The sequence below is a fragment of the Ictalurus punctatus genome, chromosome 3 (assembly GCF_001660625.3).
Source record: "Ictalurus punctatus breed USDA103 chromosome 3, Coco_2.0, whole genome shotgun sequence".
NCBI classification, from domain to species: Eukaryota; Metazoa; Chordata; class Actinopteri; order Siluriformes; family Ictaluridae; genus Ictalurus; species Ictalurus punctatus.
This window is the reverse complement of record NC_030418.2, coordinates 13,363,796-13,381,007: the sequence shown is the minus strand read 5'-3', so window position 1 is coordinate 13,381,007 and position 17,212 is coordinate 13,363,796. Positions and strand designations below refer to the sequence as shown.

General features: G+C 40.4%; 1 protein-coding gene and 1 long non-coding RNA gene across 2 annotated transcripts in view; one reads left to right on the top strand and one right to left on the bottom strand.

The window, feature by feature from the left end:
* LOC128632717 (uncharacterized) overlaps nucleotides 1–6,774 on the bottom strand; it is a 36,176-nt gene extending 29,402 nt beyond the window's left edge. Inside the window, exon 1 of the long non-coding RNA XR_008396274.1 lies at nucleotides 6,028–6,774. This is a non-coding gene — a long non-coding RNA (uncharacterized LOC128632717). The remainder of the gene's footprint in view (nucleotides 1–6,027) is intronic.
* camkmt (calmodulin-lysine N-methyltransferase) overlaps nucleotides 1–17,212 on the top strand; it is a 121,635-nt gene that overhangs the window by 84,073 nt on the left and 20,350 nt on the right. Inside the window, exons 4-7 of the mRNA XM_017463955.3 lie at nucleotides 6,063–6,123; nucleotides 8,294–8,348; nucleotides 11,001–11,064; nucleotides 16,428–16,494. Of these exons, the coding sequence (XP_017319444.1) occupies nucleotides 6,063–6,123; nucleotides 8,294–8,348; nucleotides 11,001–11,064; nucleotides 16,428–16,494 (247 nt within the window). The remainder of the gene's footprint in view (nucleotides 1–6,062; nucleotides 6,124–8,293; nucleotides 8,349–11,000; nucleotides 11,065–16,427; nucleotides 16,495–17,212) is intronic.

Sequence of the window (17,212 nt, the reverse complement as noted above, 5' to 3'; positions counted from 1 at the left end):
GAGCGCTGCGATGATGACCTTCACTATGCCACGTGATTGTGGAAAAGGAAGTGCAACCAGCATTTCCTGGTCATGTGACATGGCATGTGACAGTTAAAGCCCTCTGTTAAAGTCCTGTTACGTGGGAAAAGAGCAGTTTTGTATTATTGCCTATCAAAAAAAAATTGGTGATAAAATGAATTATTGCACTTCATTTATGTTATACTTTGTTTTCCACATATATTTAGAAATACAAAGAAATTCTGTAAATATAATAAACAGTATGTGGATACTTTGGAAAGTTGAAATGATTGTTGGATCTGCATAATTGAGGCTCACTACTGTATATACAGTATATATGGCCTTGGAATGCAATCAAACATATCTGATGAGTTGATTGAGTAGATGTTCTCTGTGTAGCTTTATAAAATGATGGTTGCATTAATGGTCGCGTAAGTGGATTTGCCTACTGAATACTCAGTCATTTAAATTCAAATGCAAAGATGACAGGACAACATACAATATATAACATAATGTATGTAACAACATTAACATGAACCAGAGCAGAATACTTTTTCCTCATTTTCCCATGCTTTACAAGGGATACGTATTGTTGTAAGCAGATTAAAAGTAAAAGGATGAAGCACATCTTACTCTTTGTCTGCGATATTACTGACCAGATTTAGCTACAAGCGGAATGTAACTTCAGTGTGTGTGTGTTGTGTTTTTTTTTCTCTCAGAATTGGTACACAATGGAGTATATAGCTCTTCCATGAGAGAGAAAGAAGCACTGATGCAAAAAATGGGATAAAAGAGGTATAGAGTGGGATAGTGGGATGGAGGAAGGAGGGTGAGACAGCTCTATTCCTCATTTGGTAATTGAAGGTGAGAAATGATTGCATTATCCACAAGAAGGAGACTTAAGCTGCTATCACCTCATGAGCTCCTCATTTCCTCAAGTGCATCCCAACCCTTTGCCCCAGCATTACACACACACACACACCTCACAAATGCAAGCAGACACATTTTTAGCCTTGGATTGGATCTGTATTGTAGTGTTGAATGGTACGTATGTATTGTCATTTATCATCACAACCATATTTTACCATAGTGTAATTTGTGCATGACGTACACAGTGCTGACATGACATAACAACTGACATACAATGTATCTGATAATAAACAATAATAATGAAGATGCATGCAGGCTGGGGGGTAATGGGGGGAAAAAGTTGGTTGAGTACATGGGGTTAGGCGGGGAGGGCATGTAAGGTAGTGCAGTAAGAGCTTAAATACTCCCAAGTGTATGGGTGTAACACTGTCACTATCTGCATCTTTATCTATTTAGTGCTTTAAATATCCATATCTGTATCTGTTGGAATTAAACCCGAAGTGGAAATTAATTCAACCCAAATTAAACCCAGAAGTTGCACCACTAAAAACAGTGGAACAAGATACTGCAACACCTATTCATATCTGAATTCTGAGGTAGAAACGGAAGCACTGTCATTACAGTGTGTGAATTCTGGCTCTGACAGTTAGAGATTTGTATGGAATCGTTTTTCGAATACCAATAGTATGGGATTGTTTTTCTACCTGCCCGTGGTATTTTCTAATTTATTTGGTATGAGTTCCCAAAATATAAACCTTCTATTGGGGGCACGGTGGCTTAGTGGTTAGCATGTTTGCCTCACACCTCTGGGGTTGGGGGCAGGTGCCTCTGTGTGTGCGGACTTTGCATGTTGTCCCCGTGCCTTGCGGGTTTCCTCCGGATACTCTGATTTCCTCCCCCAGTCCAAAGACATGCCTTGTAGGCTGATTGGCAGTTCCAAATTGTCTGTAGTGTGTGAATGTGCGTGAGATTGTGCCCTGTGATGGGTTGGCACCCCATCCAGAGTGTCCTCCGTCTTGTGCCTTGAATTCCCTGGGATAGGCTCCAGGCTCCCCACGACCCTGTCTTAGATAAGCGTGAAAAATGGATGGGATGGAAAACATGGTCTTGTCCTGCGAGGTTCATATCTGACCACTCTCTCACACCTGCATGAAAGCAAAAACCACCCAGTGGATCCCTATGCACTCCTCAACCAGATGCCCTGTAAACCTTTCTCATAAGGTTACTAAAAAAAAACAATTAGTGCACCACCTATTCATATCAGAATTTTGATCTGTTTAGAAAACATGATCTATTCATTCTGAATAACGTATTTGTATTCGGTTACATTCCCAGTGTCTACTATAAGAAACCATAGTTTGCCATTTAAAAAACAGATGTTGATGGATGTCTTTTTCTCTTTATGGTTATGAGCACCCACAGCGTTGGATGGTATTGATGGTATTGCACAGCTGTAGTTTCAGTGTAAAATTTTTTTTATAAACCAGCACCTAATATAACCAGTGAAATGCGTTCTCTTTTCCACGTGTTAGTTGCTACTATAGGACTATAAGTTTTATGACCTCTAAGTGTCACGAATGTGTGTTTTTCTTCTCCTTGTTACTACTTTTCTTTCCTGATAAATCTTGCAGTGGCCTCTCAATATGTCATATAGCTGATCAGGCAGGGGAATATGTGGAGAATAGCAAGCAGAGGCTGCCTGTTTAATGGCAGAGGCATATGTTGACGTTTTATCAATAGGCATTATTAAATCGTGCTTGGGTGAGTTAATCTCGGGTTGATGCTGCAGAGAGGTTGAGAGAGACAGGCGTTAACAGGCCTCTGTGAAAGGCAGGTCATAAGCTGCTTATTATATCGACTCTTTCCCTCTAACACACTCTCTCTTACACACGCGCGCGCACACAAATATCCCCACACGGAGCCTCTGTTTCTGTCTCACGCTTGTGTAGGTGTTATCACCACAACACAAACACACAAGTTTTAGGTTTGTGTGTAGATGCATGCTCAAAACACAGCATGCAAAAGTGTGTGTCTGTGTGTGTGTGAAATTCTCAGACTCTGATATGTCCATGGAGAAGTGGATAAACTTGAGAATGTCCCAAAACACACAACAGTCGACTCTGGTGCCACAGCTTATTGAAATGAGCATTTATCTCTTCTACTGCCAGAAATGTGTATGTGTGTGTGAGAGAGAAAGACGGAGAGAGAGAGAGAGAGAGAGAGAGAGAGAGAGAGAGAGAGAGAGAGAGAGGGAGAGACACAAAGAGACAATAGCAGCGCTGTAGCTGTTGTCAAAGCTAGCAGAAGAAGCAGAGGCTGACAATGGGTGATAAGACCACCAACTACCAATCATCTGCCTGTGTGCAGCTTATACAGCTCTAAGTAGCCAGAATGTACTCTGTGTGTGTGAGTGAGAGAGAGAGCGCGTGTGTGTGTTTAAGAGGGGCAGAGAAAGAGATAGAGCAGGCACAGTGCTGTATAGCTGGATTGCAGATGTGCAGTTTCTGTAGTACAGAGATGTTTAACATCTACAGGAAAGAGCAGTAGTGTGCTTTTGGTCCTTCAGGTAGAAGAATTGTTTGTCCTCCAGTCAAGTCCTATAAGACACACTTTGACTAAACATCATGAAAGTGGAGATATATATATATATATATATATATATATATATATATATATATATATATATATATATATATATATATATATATATACAGTGAGGGAAAAAAGTATTTGATCCCCTGCTGATTCTGTACGTTTGCCCACTGACAAAGAAATGATCAGTCTATAATTTTAATGGTAGATTTATTTGAACAGTGAGAGACAGAATAACAACAAGAAAATCCAGAAAAACACACGTCAAAAATGTTATGAATTCATTTGCATTTTAATGAGGGAAATAAGTATTTGACCCCTCTGCAAAACATGACTTAGTACTTGGTGGCAAAACCCTTGTTAGCAATCACAGAGGTCAGACGTTTCTTGTAGTTGGCCACCAGGTTTGTGCACATCTCAGGAGGGATTCTGTCCCACTCCTCTTTGCAGATCTTCTCCAAGCCATTAAGGTTTCGAGGCTGACGTTTGGCAACTCGAACCTTCAGCTCCCTCCACAAATTTTCTATGGGATTAAGGTCTGGAGACTGGCTAGGCCACTCCAGGACCTTAATGTGCTTCTTCTTGAGCCACTCCTTTGTTGCCTTGGCCGTGTGTTTTGGGTCATTGTCATGCTGGAATACCCATCCACGACCCATGGCCCCATCCATCGTCCCTTTGATGCGGTGAAGTTGTCCTGTCCCCTTAGCAGAAAAACACCCCCAAAGCATAATGTTTCCACCTCCATGTTTGACGGTGGGGATGGTGTTCTTGGGGTCATAGGCAGCATTCCTCCTCCTCCAAACACGGCGAGTTGAGTTGATGCCAAAGAGCTCCATTTTGGTCTCATCTGACCACAACACTTTCACCTAGTTGTCCTCTGAATCATTCAGATGTTCACTGGCAAACTTCAGACGGGCATGTATATGTGCTTTCTTGAGCAGGACCTTGCGGGCGCTGCAGGATTTCAGTCATTCACGGCGTAGTGTGTTACCAATTGTTTTCTTGGTGACTATGGTTCCAGCTGCCTTGAGATCATTGACAAGATCCTCCCGTGTAGTTCTGGGCTGATTCCTCACTGTTCTCATGATCATTGCAACTCCACGAGGTGAGATCTTGCATGGAGCCCCAGGCCGAGGGAGATTGACAGCTCTTTTGTGTTTCTTCCATTTGTGAATAATCGCACCAACTGTTGTCACCTTCTCACCAAGCTGCTTGGCAGTGGTCTTGTAGCCCATTCCAGACTTGTGTAGGTCTACAATCTTGTCCCTGACATCCTTGGAGAGCTCTTTGGTCTTGGCCATGGTGGAGAGTTTGGAATCTGATTGATTGATTGCTTCTGTGGACAGGTGTCTTTTATACAGGTAACAAGCTGAGATTAGGAGCACTCCCTTTAAGAGTGTGCTCCTAATCTCAGCTCGTTACCTGTATAAAAGACACCTGGGAGCCAGAAATCTTTCTGATTGAGAGGGGGTCAAATACTTATTTCCCTCATTAAAATGCAAATCAATTCATAACATTTTTGACAAGCGTTTTTCTGGATTTTTTTGTTGTTATTCTGTCTCTCACTGTTCAAATAAACCTACCATTAAAATTATAGACTGATCATTTCTTTGTCAGTGGGCAAACGTACAAAATCAGCAGGGGATCAAATACTTCTTTCCCTCACTGTATATATATATATATATATATATATATATATATATATATATATATATATATATATATATATATATATATGTATATGTATATGTATATATATATATATATACACACACACACACACACACACACACACACACACACACAGTATATCACAAAAGTAGCACATTTTTGTAAATATTTGATTATATCTTTTCATGTGACAACACTGAAGACAACACTGTAAATTTGTGTAAATAACTCAACACACAGCCAATAATGTCTAAACCGCTGGCAACAAAAGTGAGTACACCCCTACGTGAAAATGTCTAAATTGGACCCAATTATTGCGTCACAGCCCTTAACAGCAGCCCTAAAAAAAAACAAGTTTGCAAAAGGTCATCATATCAGGTATATTAGACTATTACAGACTCTAGTTCATCCATTGCTCTGCAGTTTTTCGCATCACCTCTACCTTAATCATTAATTAATGGGCCACCGGTCAGGTCACTGCTGACCAGATATTGTTTGGGTGGTGGAATGTACGTAGGTGTGTGTAGTAAAATAGCAACTGACTGAACATACACTAGTTTCTTTTTTTCATTTTGTGACACAAGAGTCATCACCAGCAACTATATTTTACAGTTTGAAATCATGTGAGCTATAAATCATCTAGGTCTCTCAGCATATTATGAAAATGCAGGAATCATGAACAGCATTGAAAAGTAAAATGGTCACAGTATGGCAGACGCGTCATTGCAGCATGGTGTTGTCATTCTCGATGTGAAGGACTTCCTCTGGAAATGCACGCAGTGATCATTTACTGGCATGAATTTGCGTTCCATTTTATGTTGATCTGCTCGTGTTGTTATTGAGCAGAACATGCTTGCCTCTTGCCAGTCAGTGTTTCCATATTTGGTCTCTTACCTGTTTCTTCTTGTCTTCTCTTTTCTCTCTCTCAGGTGTTTGGCCCTCTGAAGAGGTGATGGCCTATTACTGTCTGAAGAATCGTCATATGTTTACGTGAGTCTCTTGCCCTTCCTACTCGCTTTCCTCTTTGCCCCCTCCCCCCTCCCCTCTTGCTCAGGCCATTTGACAGAGATGCGAAGGCACTTTTTGATTTGCACTCAAGGCGGTATACGAGCCTTTGATTTCCTGTTTGTACATTCAAGGGGGAAGAGAGGCTTATCGATCACCCAGCCACAAGCTGAAGGTCAACTGGGCATACAGCGCAGGGTGTTGCGCCATTGGACTGCTCTGTGTGTGTGTGTTTGTGTGTGTGTGCGAGAGAGAGAGCGAGAGAGAGCTCTTACAGCAGAAGCCCGTAATACCATGTAAAAACTCATCTGATACATTTGCTGCTCTTTTACTTCATGACTTCATGTTTTTTTCCCCACCACCCCTCTCTCTATCTCTCACTCTGTGTGTGTGTGTGTGTGTGTGTGTGTGTGTGTGTGTGTGTGTGTGTGTGGCCTGTCAAGCAGGTCTTTCATCTTAGCGCTACCTGGTGGAGCTGTTCTGAAGAACTCCCCGTAAAAAGAGTGAGCACATTATGAAGGCGAGCAGGAGAGATAGAAAGAGAGAGATAATTTTAAAACACAACAAGCCAAGTTATGGCATGCTTCCGTTTCTCCACTCAGTCGCTGCAGTTTGTGCCTCTGTCTCTCCACTAGCCAACTGTACAGCCAAATAGCTACCTGTCACTGGGTCTTTGTCCCTGGTGCAGCTCATACGAGCAGCTTTGTGCACATAAAATTTTTAATTGCACTTCTTGCAACAATCAGCCTTTTATCCTCCTTTGAGAGTCGTCCTCTCTGCAAGTTTATATATTACACACTGGAGACAAGAGAGACGCACGGCACAGTCTGGATGTCACTCTGCAGTCGGATATACGGTTGTGTAAAGCTCAAAAAGCTCGATAAAATGTGCATCATCATTGACGTTGTTAATATTGATGCTTTAGCCAATAATATGCAGAGATTAGTCCTAACTCATCAAAGGTGTACAATCAGGTCTAACTGAAAAACTAACATGGGCAATGACCTCAAAAGTGGGTAGTAGAAACAAGCATGACTTTTAAGAGGCAGTAAAGACATGCAGTCTGTTCTGATACGTGAAATTTGAATGTAACAACATGGAAGCAAGTCCTTTATTTATATACAGTATAATATCCATACGATACACCCTGACTTACCTTATATGCATAACATCATAACATTTACAGCCAATGAAGTGAATGTCTTAATCTTCTGTGAGTTAAAAGTCCTATGATTCACTACAAGATATGAAAACACACAATGTTTGAAGTAATACATTTGGAAATCTGTGTATATCCCCAATTAGGAAATAGCAAACAATGAGTCACTGAGCTCAAAGCAATGCTGCCTGAGGTAGACTGATTCTATCCATCCAGTTTCTGTACCACTTATCCTTACACAGGGTCGCGAGGAAACTAGAGCCTATTCCAGGGAACTCGGGACACCCTGGACAGGATGCCGACAAATCGCAGGGCACAGTCGCACATACACTCACACACTATTTGTAACTACCACTCAGTCTACAGCGCATGTCTTTGGACTTATGGAGGAAATCCCTGAAGCACAGGGAGAATGTGCGAACACCATGCACACAGGGTGGAGGTGGGAATCGAACCCCCAACCCCCGTAGGTGCAAGGCAAACGTGCTAACCACTAAGCCACATTATTATTATTATTATTATTATTATTATTACCGATAGCATTAACAATGTTGATGATAAGGGTGATGATTTAACTGTGAGACATATTTAGTTCAAATGATTTATGATTTACATACTGTCTAACCAGACATTTGATCACAAAGAAAGAGCAAAAATGGAACTGATAAACACGGAAGTTATTGCTTTAAATTGCATATGCTTCATTTACGTTCACATTTGATCATATGCAACGTTAAATAATTAAGACCAGTTCCTTCAAGAACGAGAGAGAGAGAGAGAGAGAGAGAGAGAGAGAGAGAGTTCAAATCAATGAGCCCCGTGGAATTGCATTCCAGTCAATGCCACCCCCCTACAGAGAGTTATTGCACCATTAATTAGAGTTATTGTAAATGCTCAGTATTCACCGTTTTCTCTTTCTCTCTCGCTATCACTATCTCTCTCTCTCACTCTCTGTGTCTTTATCTTCTCCACTCTGCTGTTGTCTCTCTTATACAGGGGTTCCTCTGTGTGCGAATTAGGTGGAGGGATGACATGTCTTGCTGGGCTCATGGTAAGTGAAAGATGTGTGATGCGCGCACACACACACACACACACACACACACGCGCACACACACACAACCAAACACCCAAACACACAACCCAATCACAGGCAAATGGGCAATTTCAGCATGGATACCCAAACACAGGCACATTGTAAGCATAGTGAAATGAGTTCAAATACACTGGCATTTCCGCCTCAGCAACCGCAGAGCGATGGACTGACTCCACATGAGCATTCTTACACACAAGCCTGCACATGCATATGCATAACCACAACCACACACACACACATGCATGCCCTAGGGGGTGAGGAAGATGCTGTAGAGCTGATCGATCTTGTCTTTATAAGACCTGCCTCTGTTGGTCTTGTCCACTCAATATCCCTGTATTGTGACATTGCACAGCACCACTGGAAACAGGATGTCGGCGGGTCCTTAAAAATTCTTCACATGTCTTAAATTCCTTAATCTACAAATAAGGTCTCAATTAGCAGTAAAATGTCTTACATTCACGTCTCCAAGGTATTAAAAATGCAACTGAAGCGACACCGTAAAGAAGATTTGGATGTTATTTTGGCTCGTTGCTGTTTGAGATGGTAAACCCATGTGACTGTGTTGCACTCAGAGTGTGTGTGGTGTTCATCAGTGTTTTAGAGCGGCCTGGTTCACAGTAAACGCCGCTCCACACCAACTTCATCTCTGTTCGTGTTGTGAGTTTGAGTTGCTTATAACGTGCATTTAGACACAACATGTGCCAGATTCACTTTGGTTTTGAGTTGCTAGTTTGGCATTTGATTGGTAATGAGAAGAGAATTAAAAAAAAAAACTGTTGCCAACTAAAAGGAGGACTTGCTGCGGTGTTCTGCCAAAATAAAAGTGAATTAAGTCAGAAATATATTACTTTTGTTGTATTACTATTTGTACAACAAATAAAAATGTATTTGTATTAAATATTGTCAGTGCAATAGTACTATTACAAAATAGCACTATATATATATATATATATATATATATATATATATATATATATATATATATATATATATATATATATATATATACTTTTCTTTTTTACAAAAATTTATGTGTATTTATAATACAACTTGTTACATTACCCTGGCATTAAATTACAAAATAACTCATAAACACTGCTGCAAGGGGGTTTCTTATACAGCTGCTGAGGGAGTGATGGTAAATTAGACCTCTTTTTCTCTTCTGACTGACCTAAGCCATCTGTCTCTATTTTTTTTCCTCTCTTGGAAAGTCATGAAAAGGAAATACTGGATTTTTTTTCCCTGTTGGAGCAAATGGTAATGCAAAAGGGATATTTGCTCTGGTCTCCTAAATACCTTTATAGAAATATTTACTTTGCTATAATTTACTTAAACCCAGAAATGGATGTATATGTATGCACAAGATCCTTTATAGCTGATGCATCATGGAGCACGATTGAAGTGACGTGCAGGTCCCTCGTTTATCTGCTCTTCACTCCACATGCCATGTTCCTCTCGTGTGTCTGGTTCAGAGTCCTGGGGCCTTGGTCTCTGGCCTGAGTGGCCAGCTGCTGGTGCAAGCTTCTTTGACCTGTTCATGCTTTTCAGTGTGAGAGACCGAGAGAGCAAAAAATATTTCCAGGGAAAGAGCTGGATGAGGTATTGTTCTGCTGTCTCACGTTGTCTAGTTCACATTTATAGCGAAGGCCACATTCAAAATGCATGCTAGTAGATCTGTTTGAGCTTGGGACTGCTTGTTGCAAAGCCCATTATGTGACCTTTTACTGGCATTTGAAGAATCTGTGCTTTCTCTAGTGTCTTTCTCTCTCTCGCTCTCTTTCTGTCTCTCGCACGCACAAAACTCACCTGAATACACATCGAACCACACATAAGGAATCTAGATTTACTTTGATATCCCAAGAAATTCTGATGTGTATATATATATATATATATATATATATATATATATATATATATATATATATATATATATATATATATATATATATATCGCACATATATACACCCTCAAATCCACCTGAACCCACCTCTGGACACAATTCCTCTTCAAGCCTACAGCGACACACACCCTTCTGATAAAGACGGCCACCAGAATGAAAATACGTTACGGATAAAGAAATACACGGTGACAAAGAAAGGGGAATGACTGCGAGAACAAAAGCGAAGGCAGCGCAGTGCAAAGTTATATGAAGGGCATCAGGCAGGCCTGGCGAGCCGAGTGCGGAGTGACAGTGGAGCGCGATGGCCCCGCCTGATAAACACCACGCTGCAAATGAAAGGCTCGGTGCTCGCCATCATCTCCTGTCACAATGCAATTACCCAACAGAGTGATAGCAAGATAGAGGGCTCCCAGCCACGGGGAATGATAAAAGTATTGACTGATTTGATTGAATGATTAAAATAATGCAGACGTAAAATGAAAAAACGGGCCAAGAGACAGAAGAGGAGGGATGAGCGAAGATGGAGGGAGAGAGAACAGGGGGAGGGAGAGAGACCGAAAGAGTGTAGTCTGTGCATCGAGGGGGGATTTTAGAATTCCAAGGGGTGTGTATCTGTATGTATAAGGAGGGTGTTTTGTTTTGTGTTTTGTTGTGTTTCAATTCCTTGGTTTTCATCTCTCTATTCCCCCCCCCCCCCCCCCTCCCTCAGATTGCTGTTTGTGCTGATGTGAAGGAAGTGCTGCTATCTGATGGGAATGAGAAGGCCATCGAGAGTATCCTCCTCATACTGAGCAATCTCTGTGTATTTGAGTGAGTGGGTGCACGCATGATTGTGAGGATGTTTCAATTTTCTGCTATCATGCACCTGTTTTTATTTCGAAAATGCAAAAGCCCCGACAGAAAGGGTTTGTGCGTATTGTTTAGTGCAGGGTGGCTCCCACACCTTGTTCAGTTGGGAGGAGCAAGATGCTTAGTGTCTGCTTCCTTTACATACTTCACCATAGCTGTCTCATTTTACCTTTCAAGATGTCCTGTCCTTGTTCATATGCAAACATGAACATTCTCTCAGATTACCTTGACATCACATATACCTCTCAAGCATGTGGCCAATCATGTACATACACATGTACACAAAAGGCCACTGCCGTCTCTGTGGGCTCACCTGCTCTTTCTCTTTAATGCCATATAATGTGCATCCTAATTTCTTTCTCTCCTGCACCAAACAACTGCCTTTCTTTTGGCACCAGAACACTGAAGCTGCTTTTTTTTCAATGAGCCTCCAGTCTAATAACAAAGGTATAGTTTTGGTACCAGTTTAAGATTGGTAGAAACATTTAATTGGCACTCAGATAAGGCTAGCAGGACTGAACGTTGCTGGCTGGTTATGTCCGATATCATTCACACAAGCAAACCCAGAGTGAAAAACGAAAAAGAAAAAGGTTTGTTGGTGCTGAGTGCGCTGTCAAAAGCAACATTGTGTTATTCTATTTTAATTTATAAGGAAATATATTTTTTTTTACATTACTGGTTAGCCAAACAACTGATCAGACAAAAGAAGCACGTTAATCCACTCATTTCTTTTTTCCCCTTAACAATGGTGTCACAGCACACTGAAATTATGATGATTTGATGACAATTCCACTTATCTCTTAAGTTAGAAAATTAACTGTAACTAAAAGCCCAAGTATTGTTGATTCCTGTTTGGACCAGTTCTGTTTCTTCCTACATCTCATCCTCCTCTTCCAACATTCTTCCTCCCACCAGAGCATGGTCCACAAAAAAGCATCGGCAACCAAGATGACGGCAAATACGTCAAAATTACAGTGTTCGTTAGTACAAAAGCCAGTGCTGTGATGACAGTGGGTCTTTATTGAATCTCTGCGCTTGGCAAACAATAGCAGTGACACGAAATCGCACACAATTCTCCATTGAGAGGAGAGATTTGTTTAAAAGAAAGGAGTCCAAATGGAGGGGAAGGGTGCTGAGATGGATAATCAGAAAAGACATGCTTGCAACAGTCAGCGCCCATGCCTAAGCCATTTCCTCTTATAGAGAGTGAAAAGGCTGCCGGTGGGTTGATAGAGCATTAATTGGCAGCGCTTTGTGCAGGAGATGTTTCTGCCATAATAGAGCACTGATAGATCTGATGATATGATTGGAGCCAGAACAACGCAGCTTGTCCCTGGAGCATAAAAATAACATTCTCTTGTGTACATTCTAAGGCTCTTTTTTTTTCCGAGGCAGAAATTGACGGGAGCCAAACGTTTCAGATAGCAGTTCTTTTAGCACATAATAGGCTGGCAATGCGATTCCTCAACGTGTGCCAAACCAAACTGTGGCAAAGTCAGATGTTTTGAAATGAGACAGGTCTGCAGAAACCTACATTAAGTGAAATGTTTTTTAGATGCAATACTTAAAGCTACACTTATTGGCAATACATTGAAGTTGTAGGCATATAGTTACTGACCATAGCCCGTCTATTGTCACAGTGGTTTGTAGAACAATGGTGTGCGCAAGGCATGGCAATGTTTCTGAGAGTTTTAAACACACGAGCCTCATTACTGGGTTCAGAAATGTCCACCGACCCAAAATTCTCCAGCCACTAATGGAACTGTAGTCAGACATCGACACTAATAAAGGGTTACTGTCGATGTCTGACCATAGTTCCACTATTGGCTGGAGATTTTGGGTTGGAGGACTGTTCAGAACCCAGTCTGTATAAGCAACAGTATAAGACACATCAACTTAAAATGATTTTGCTTTGTACTGGCACTTCATGTTACCAATTTTTGACTAATGCCATGGTCTCAGAATGTATGATACACATCTGTTTTGAACTTGAAGCAGAGATTAAATACTCTGCCAGAGCCATATCTCCCTGCAGTCCTCGCCTGGTTTCCCACTGAAGCTAACCAGGGTTGAGCCTGGCCAGTACCAGGAGGGGAGACCTCCTGGGGAAAACTAAGGTTGCTGCTGGAAGTGGTATTAATGAGGCCAGCTCACCCTGTGGTCTGTGTAGGGTCTAATGGCCCAGTATAGTGACGGGGACACTATACTGTAACACAGCACCGTCTTTCAGATGAGACGTAAAACCGCGGTCCTGACTCTCTGAGGTCATTAAAAATCCCAGGACACTCATTATAAAAGAGTAGGAGTATAACCCCAGTGTCCTGGCAAAATTCCCCCATTGGCCTTTTCTCTATCATGGCCCTGTAATAATCCCCATCTCTGAATTGGCTGCATCACTCTTCTCTCCTCTCCACTAATAGCTGGTGTGCGGTGGGCGTTCTGGCGCACTATGGCTGCCGTCACGTCATCCAGGTGGATGCGACACACTAGTGGTGGTTGAGGAGATCCTCCCCCCATACTATGTAAAGTGCTTTTAGTGTCTAGAAAAGCTCTATATAAATGTAACTATAACTAACTAACTAAAATGCAATCATTATCATTATCCAATCATTGATAAACATTCTGTTTCGGTCGTTGTTTAAACAAGCCAAGTCATCACTTCACTACTAAGACCAGAGACGGAATATAAAATGAAAAAAAATCTATGAAAGTCTGTGAATCTCTCCGTTTTCTGACCGGATGTCTCTACCCCTGTAACTAGACTCTGGTTCTATAAGCTGCCTTCATCTAAATAATTTACATAAATGGCGGTGATTGGATGAGAAACAACAGAGGATCTGGTACAGTAGCTGGACTCCTTTCTGTTTAGAATACTCATTTATAATATCTAATTCTTCCCTTCAAGATGTAATAACATGGTGAGTCTAATAATGTGGTCATCAAATTGCACAGTGAATAAAATTTCTACCAAAGCATTTGCTCTTGACACATTTGTCCCAACACCACATACTGTACTATAACAAGCCATCATATCAGAGTCATGCTGAGAATGGACCCAGTGGTGGTCGTTTTTGATTATTGCATGTGGTAGAGGGGGCAAACAAACTGCATAGTAATATATGGGCTAGAGTCACTAATTCTGTGCCTACAAAATGCTCAGCAAGTGTGGCTACAAAGTATGTCTGTCTAATAATGTGGCTGCCGAATGTTTCAAACATAATTGGTTTTGAGTTTGGGTGCATTTCTCTTAGCAGTGAAGACTGTCTTCTTGAGTGAAGCTTCACTGTATACTTTGTTGTATGAAGAACATTGAGAAAGACAATATGCCATGAGGAAAGTGATGGACTTTACTCTTCACTGAGGCTGGTGTTGTCCTCTGCTGTCTTCTGTGGTTTGCTCAACCACTCGACATTGTGCTGGAACTAACCTAGCCTTGAATGACTGAAATCAGTGAAAATGTACGGTGAATTGATTGACATTAATGTTGTACAATAAAAGACAGGAAGCCGATGTTCTCTCTTTACTCTGCTCCATGGCATTCCATGTCTACTAAGAATGTACCCGAAAACAAATACACTATGAAGATTGAATGGATAATGCGCTTGAAATGAACGCGAATTTAGATATGAGCTGTAGATGAACTTGCCAGCTTCAGATTAGGTATATGCATCGGGATCCTGCAGGACAAAACCAAAAAAAAAAGTCACGTGAATTTAAGGATTGTGGAGGGTTGTCAGGTTTCAGCAAAATTCCCACTCTAACAATTTACTATTTAAAAACAGCAACAAAAAAAAAAGACTTTAAACTAGATAAGAATGTTCAAACATAGGAGATGCATTCTTTTTCTCAATCTTTTTCATCTTTTCATCTGTAACATGTGGCCAGTTTACGCAGGACCTGGCAACCCTGCTCGAGGAATAAAGATGAAGTTTATTAACATACGAATTGGAGATGCACTGTTTGTTTTTTTCCACCAGTGGGTACCTCGAGTAGCCTGACTTTAACACTGCTTTACTAAGCTCGAAAATAAAACCATATTTCTACCACAAACTGTATATGTGCAAACAGTAGAAAAGTTTTTATTTCTATGAATAAATAAATTAATACATAATAAATGAAAAATTTTCCTCCCAGTGTTTTCAAGCAATTGTGATAATGTTCAGAAAAAAAAAAGAAAAAAAAAACTTCTGTATAGACCACGACCCATTTCCGGTTTAAATCTGAATATGAAAACAGATTTAAAATGAATATTTTAAGCACTAAACATTTACAGATTTTTGCTACAGATCATGACATGAACCAGGGTTGAACCAGAACCAGTAAATTTCAGAACATGCAGTTTACATATGAACGAGATATATTATACTGACCATTTTTATAGATAATTTTGATATTATATGATAAGGAATTAAAGTTATTAGGATCAGGATTTTGTGGATTTCCATCTAGGCGCATCAGACAGTCAGTGGTTCATAAACATAAACGATGTATGTAATATTTGGATTAAATAAGAGGAGTGTATTTTTTTTATTTTTTTGGTGCACATCACAGAGAGGAAATAAGACGAGTTTTAAGGGTGTGTGTCTACATGTGTGGATGCCAGTGTGAGACACAGCATTTCTGACCTCTTCCCCAGTGGGCTTCTCCTGATGAGATTACACTGTAAGCTCTACTCTATCTCCTTAACGGCTGATCGCACCCGTGTGACACACTTCCACAGCCTTTCTTGCCCTGCTCTCCTCCGCCGGTGACACAGCCTCCAAACTGTGCTCCCGGCTATAGATTGGATTTGCTACGGCTGTTTGGCGCACAGTGAGAGCGAGCAGGAAGTGAAGAGGCAGAAATCCTAATCGAATTAGCTTAAAACTGTGGTCTAGTCTATTAATAGATGGGTTGCCATCAATCCTGCTGTATAGCAGACTAGGTGGAGGATCAGTGGGGGCAGTGACTACATGTTAAAAGCCTTCTTATGCATTGTCTCCAGAGAAGCTTTGCTTTTGCACTCACCTGTAAGGTTGAGAGTGAACAGAAGTGAGATAGAAGAGAGGGGGAAGGATATGATATGTAGGGCCTGAATAAACTATCTAAGAGCATGTATGATGGAAAAAATAATGTGCATGTTGAAAAAATGGACACATTATTAATCACATGATCATGGTCAAATAATCATCCATAAGCTGGCCATAGTAAAAGATTAATACACCTAATGGGACATATGAATATGTGTTTCTCAGAGGGAGTGTGTGTTGTGTGTGGAAGACGGTGTTTGCCTTAACCTCTATTCCAGATGTGCGAGGGGTTATTGAGAGGAATAGACGAGCCGGACTGTTCACCTGCACCGACGTGTCCAGCAGGTGGGCTCTCAGTTACTGACACAAAATCTCACACTTATTCACTGTCTACTAGATGTATTGACTGCTCCAAAAAATGTTGTTTATTTTTACCATTATAATCTGCATTCAGTTTTTGTTACGTTTAGTTTGCAAGTATAGTTTAGTTTATGTTTATTTTATATATATATATATATATATATATATATATATATATATATATATATATATATATATATATATATATATATGTATGTATGTATGTATGTATATGTGTGTGTGGGTGTGTGTTTTAAAAAAAAAAGTAACATTATGTTTATTTATGGAGCCGTAACAGTGTTTTATTCCTAAAGTTTCCACCCACCCACTAACCCAAACCTGATGTACCATGTTAATGTTGATATTCAAAACATTTTGTGTGACAGAAACAGATCCTTTAACATGTTTTATGTTATGTTTTATAAGATTTGTGTTGATGCTATTTAAGTATGTTTTTATGTGACTTAAGATTTGGGAATTAAGTGCTTGCTGATGGAAAATGCTTTCTTCCTAGTTTCTTCCTAAATTTGTTGTTGAAATGTCAGAAAATTAATAATGTCTAATTAAAAAAAAAAAACATTAGTGTGATTGATTTTGATTTTGATATTGGTGTCTTGCACTAGGATAATTAAATGCTAACCCAAACAACTAAATGTGATAATGATCCTCATTAGATAAAATCATTAACAGTAATGGTAATAAT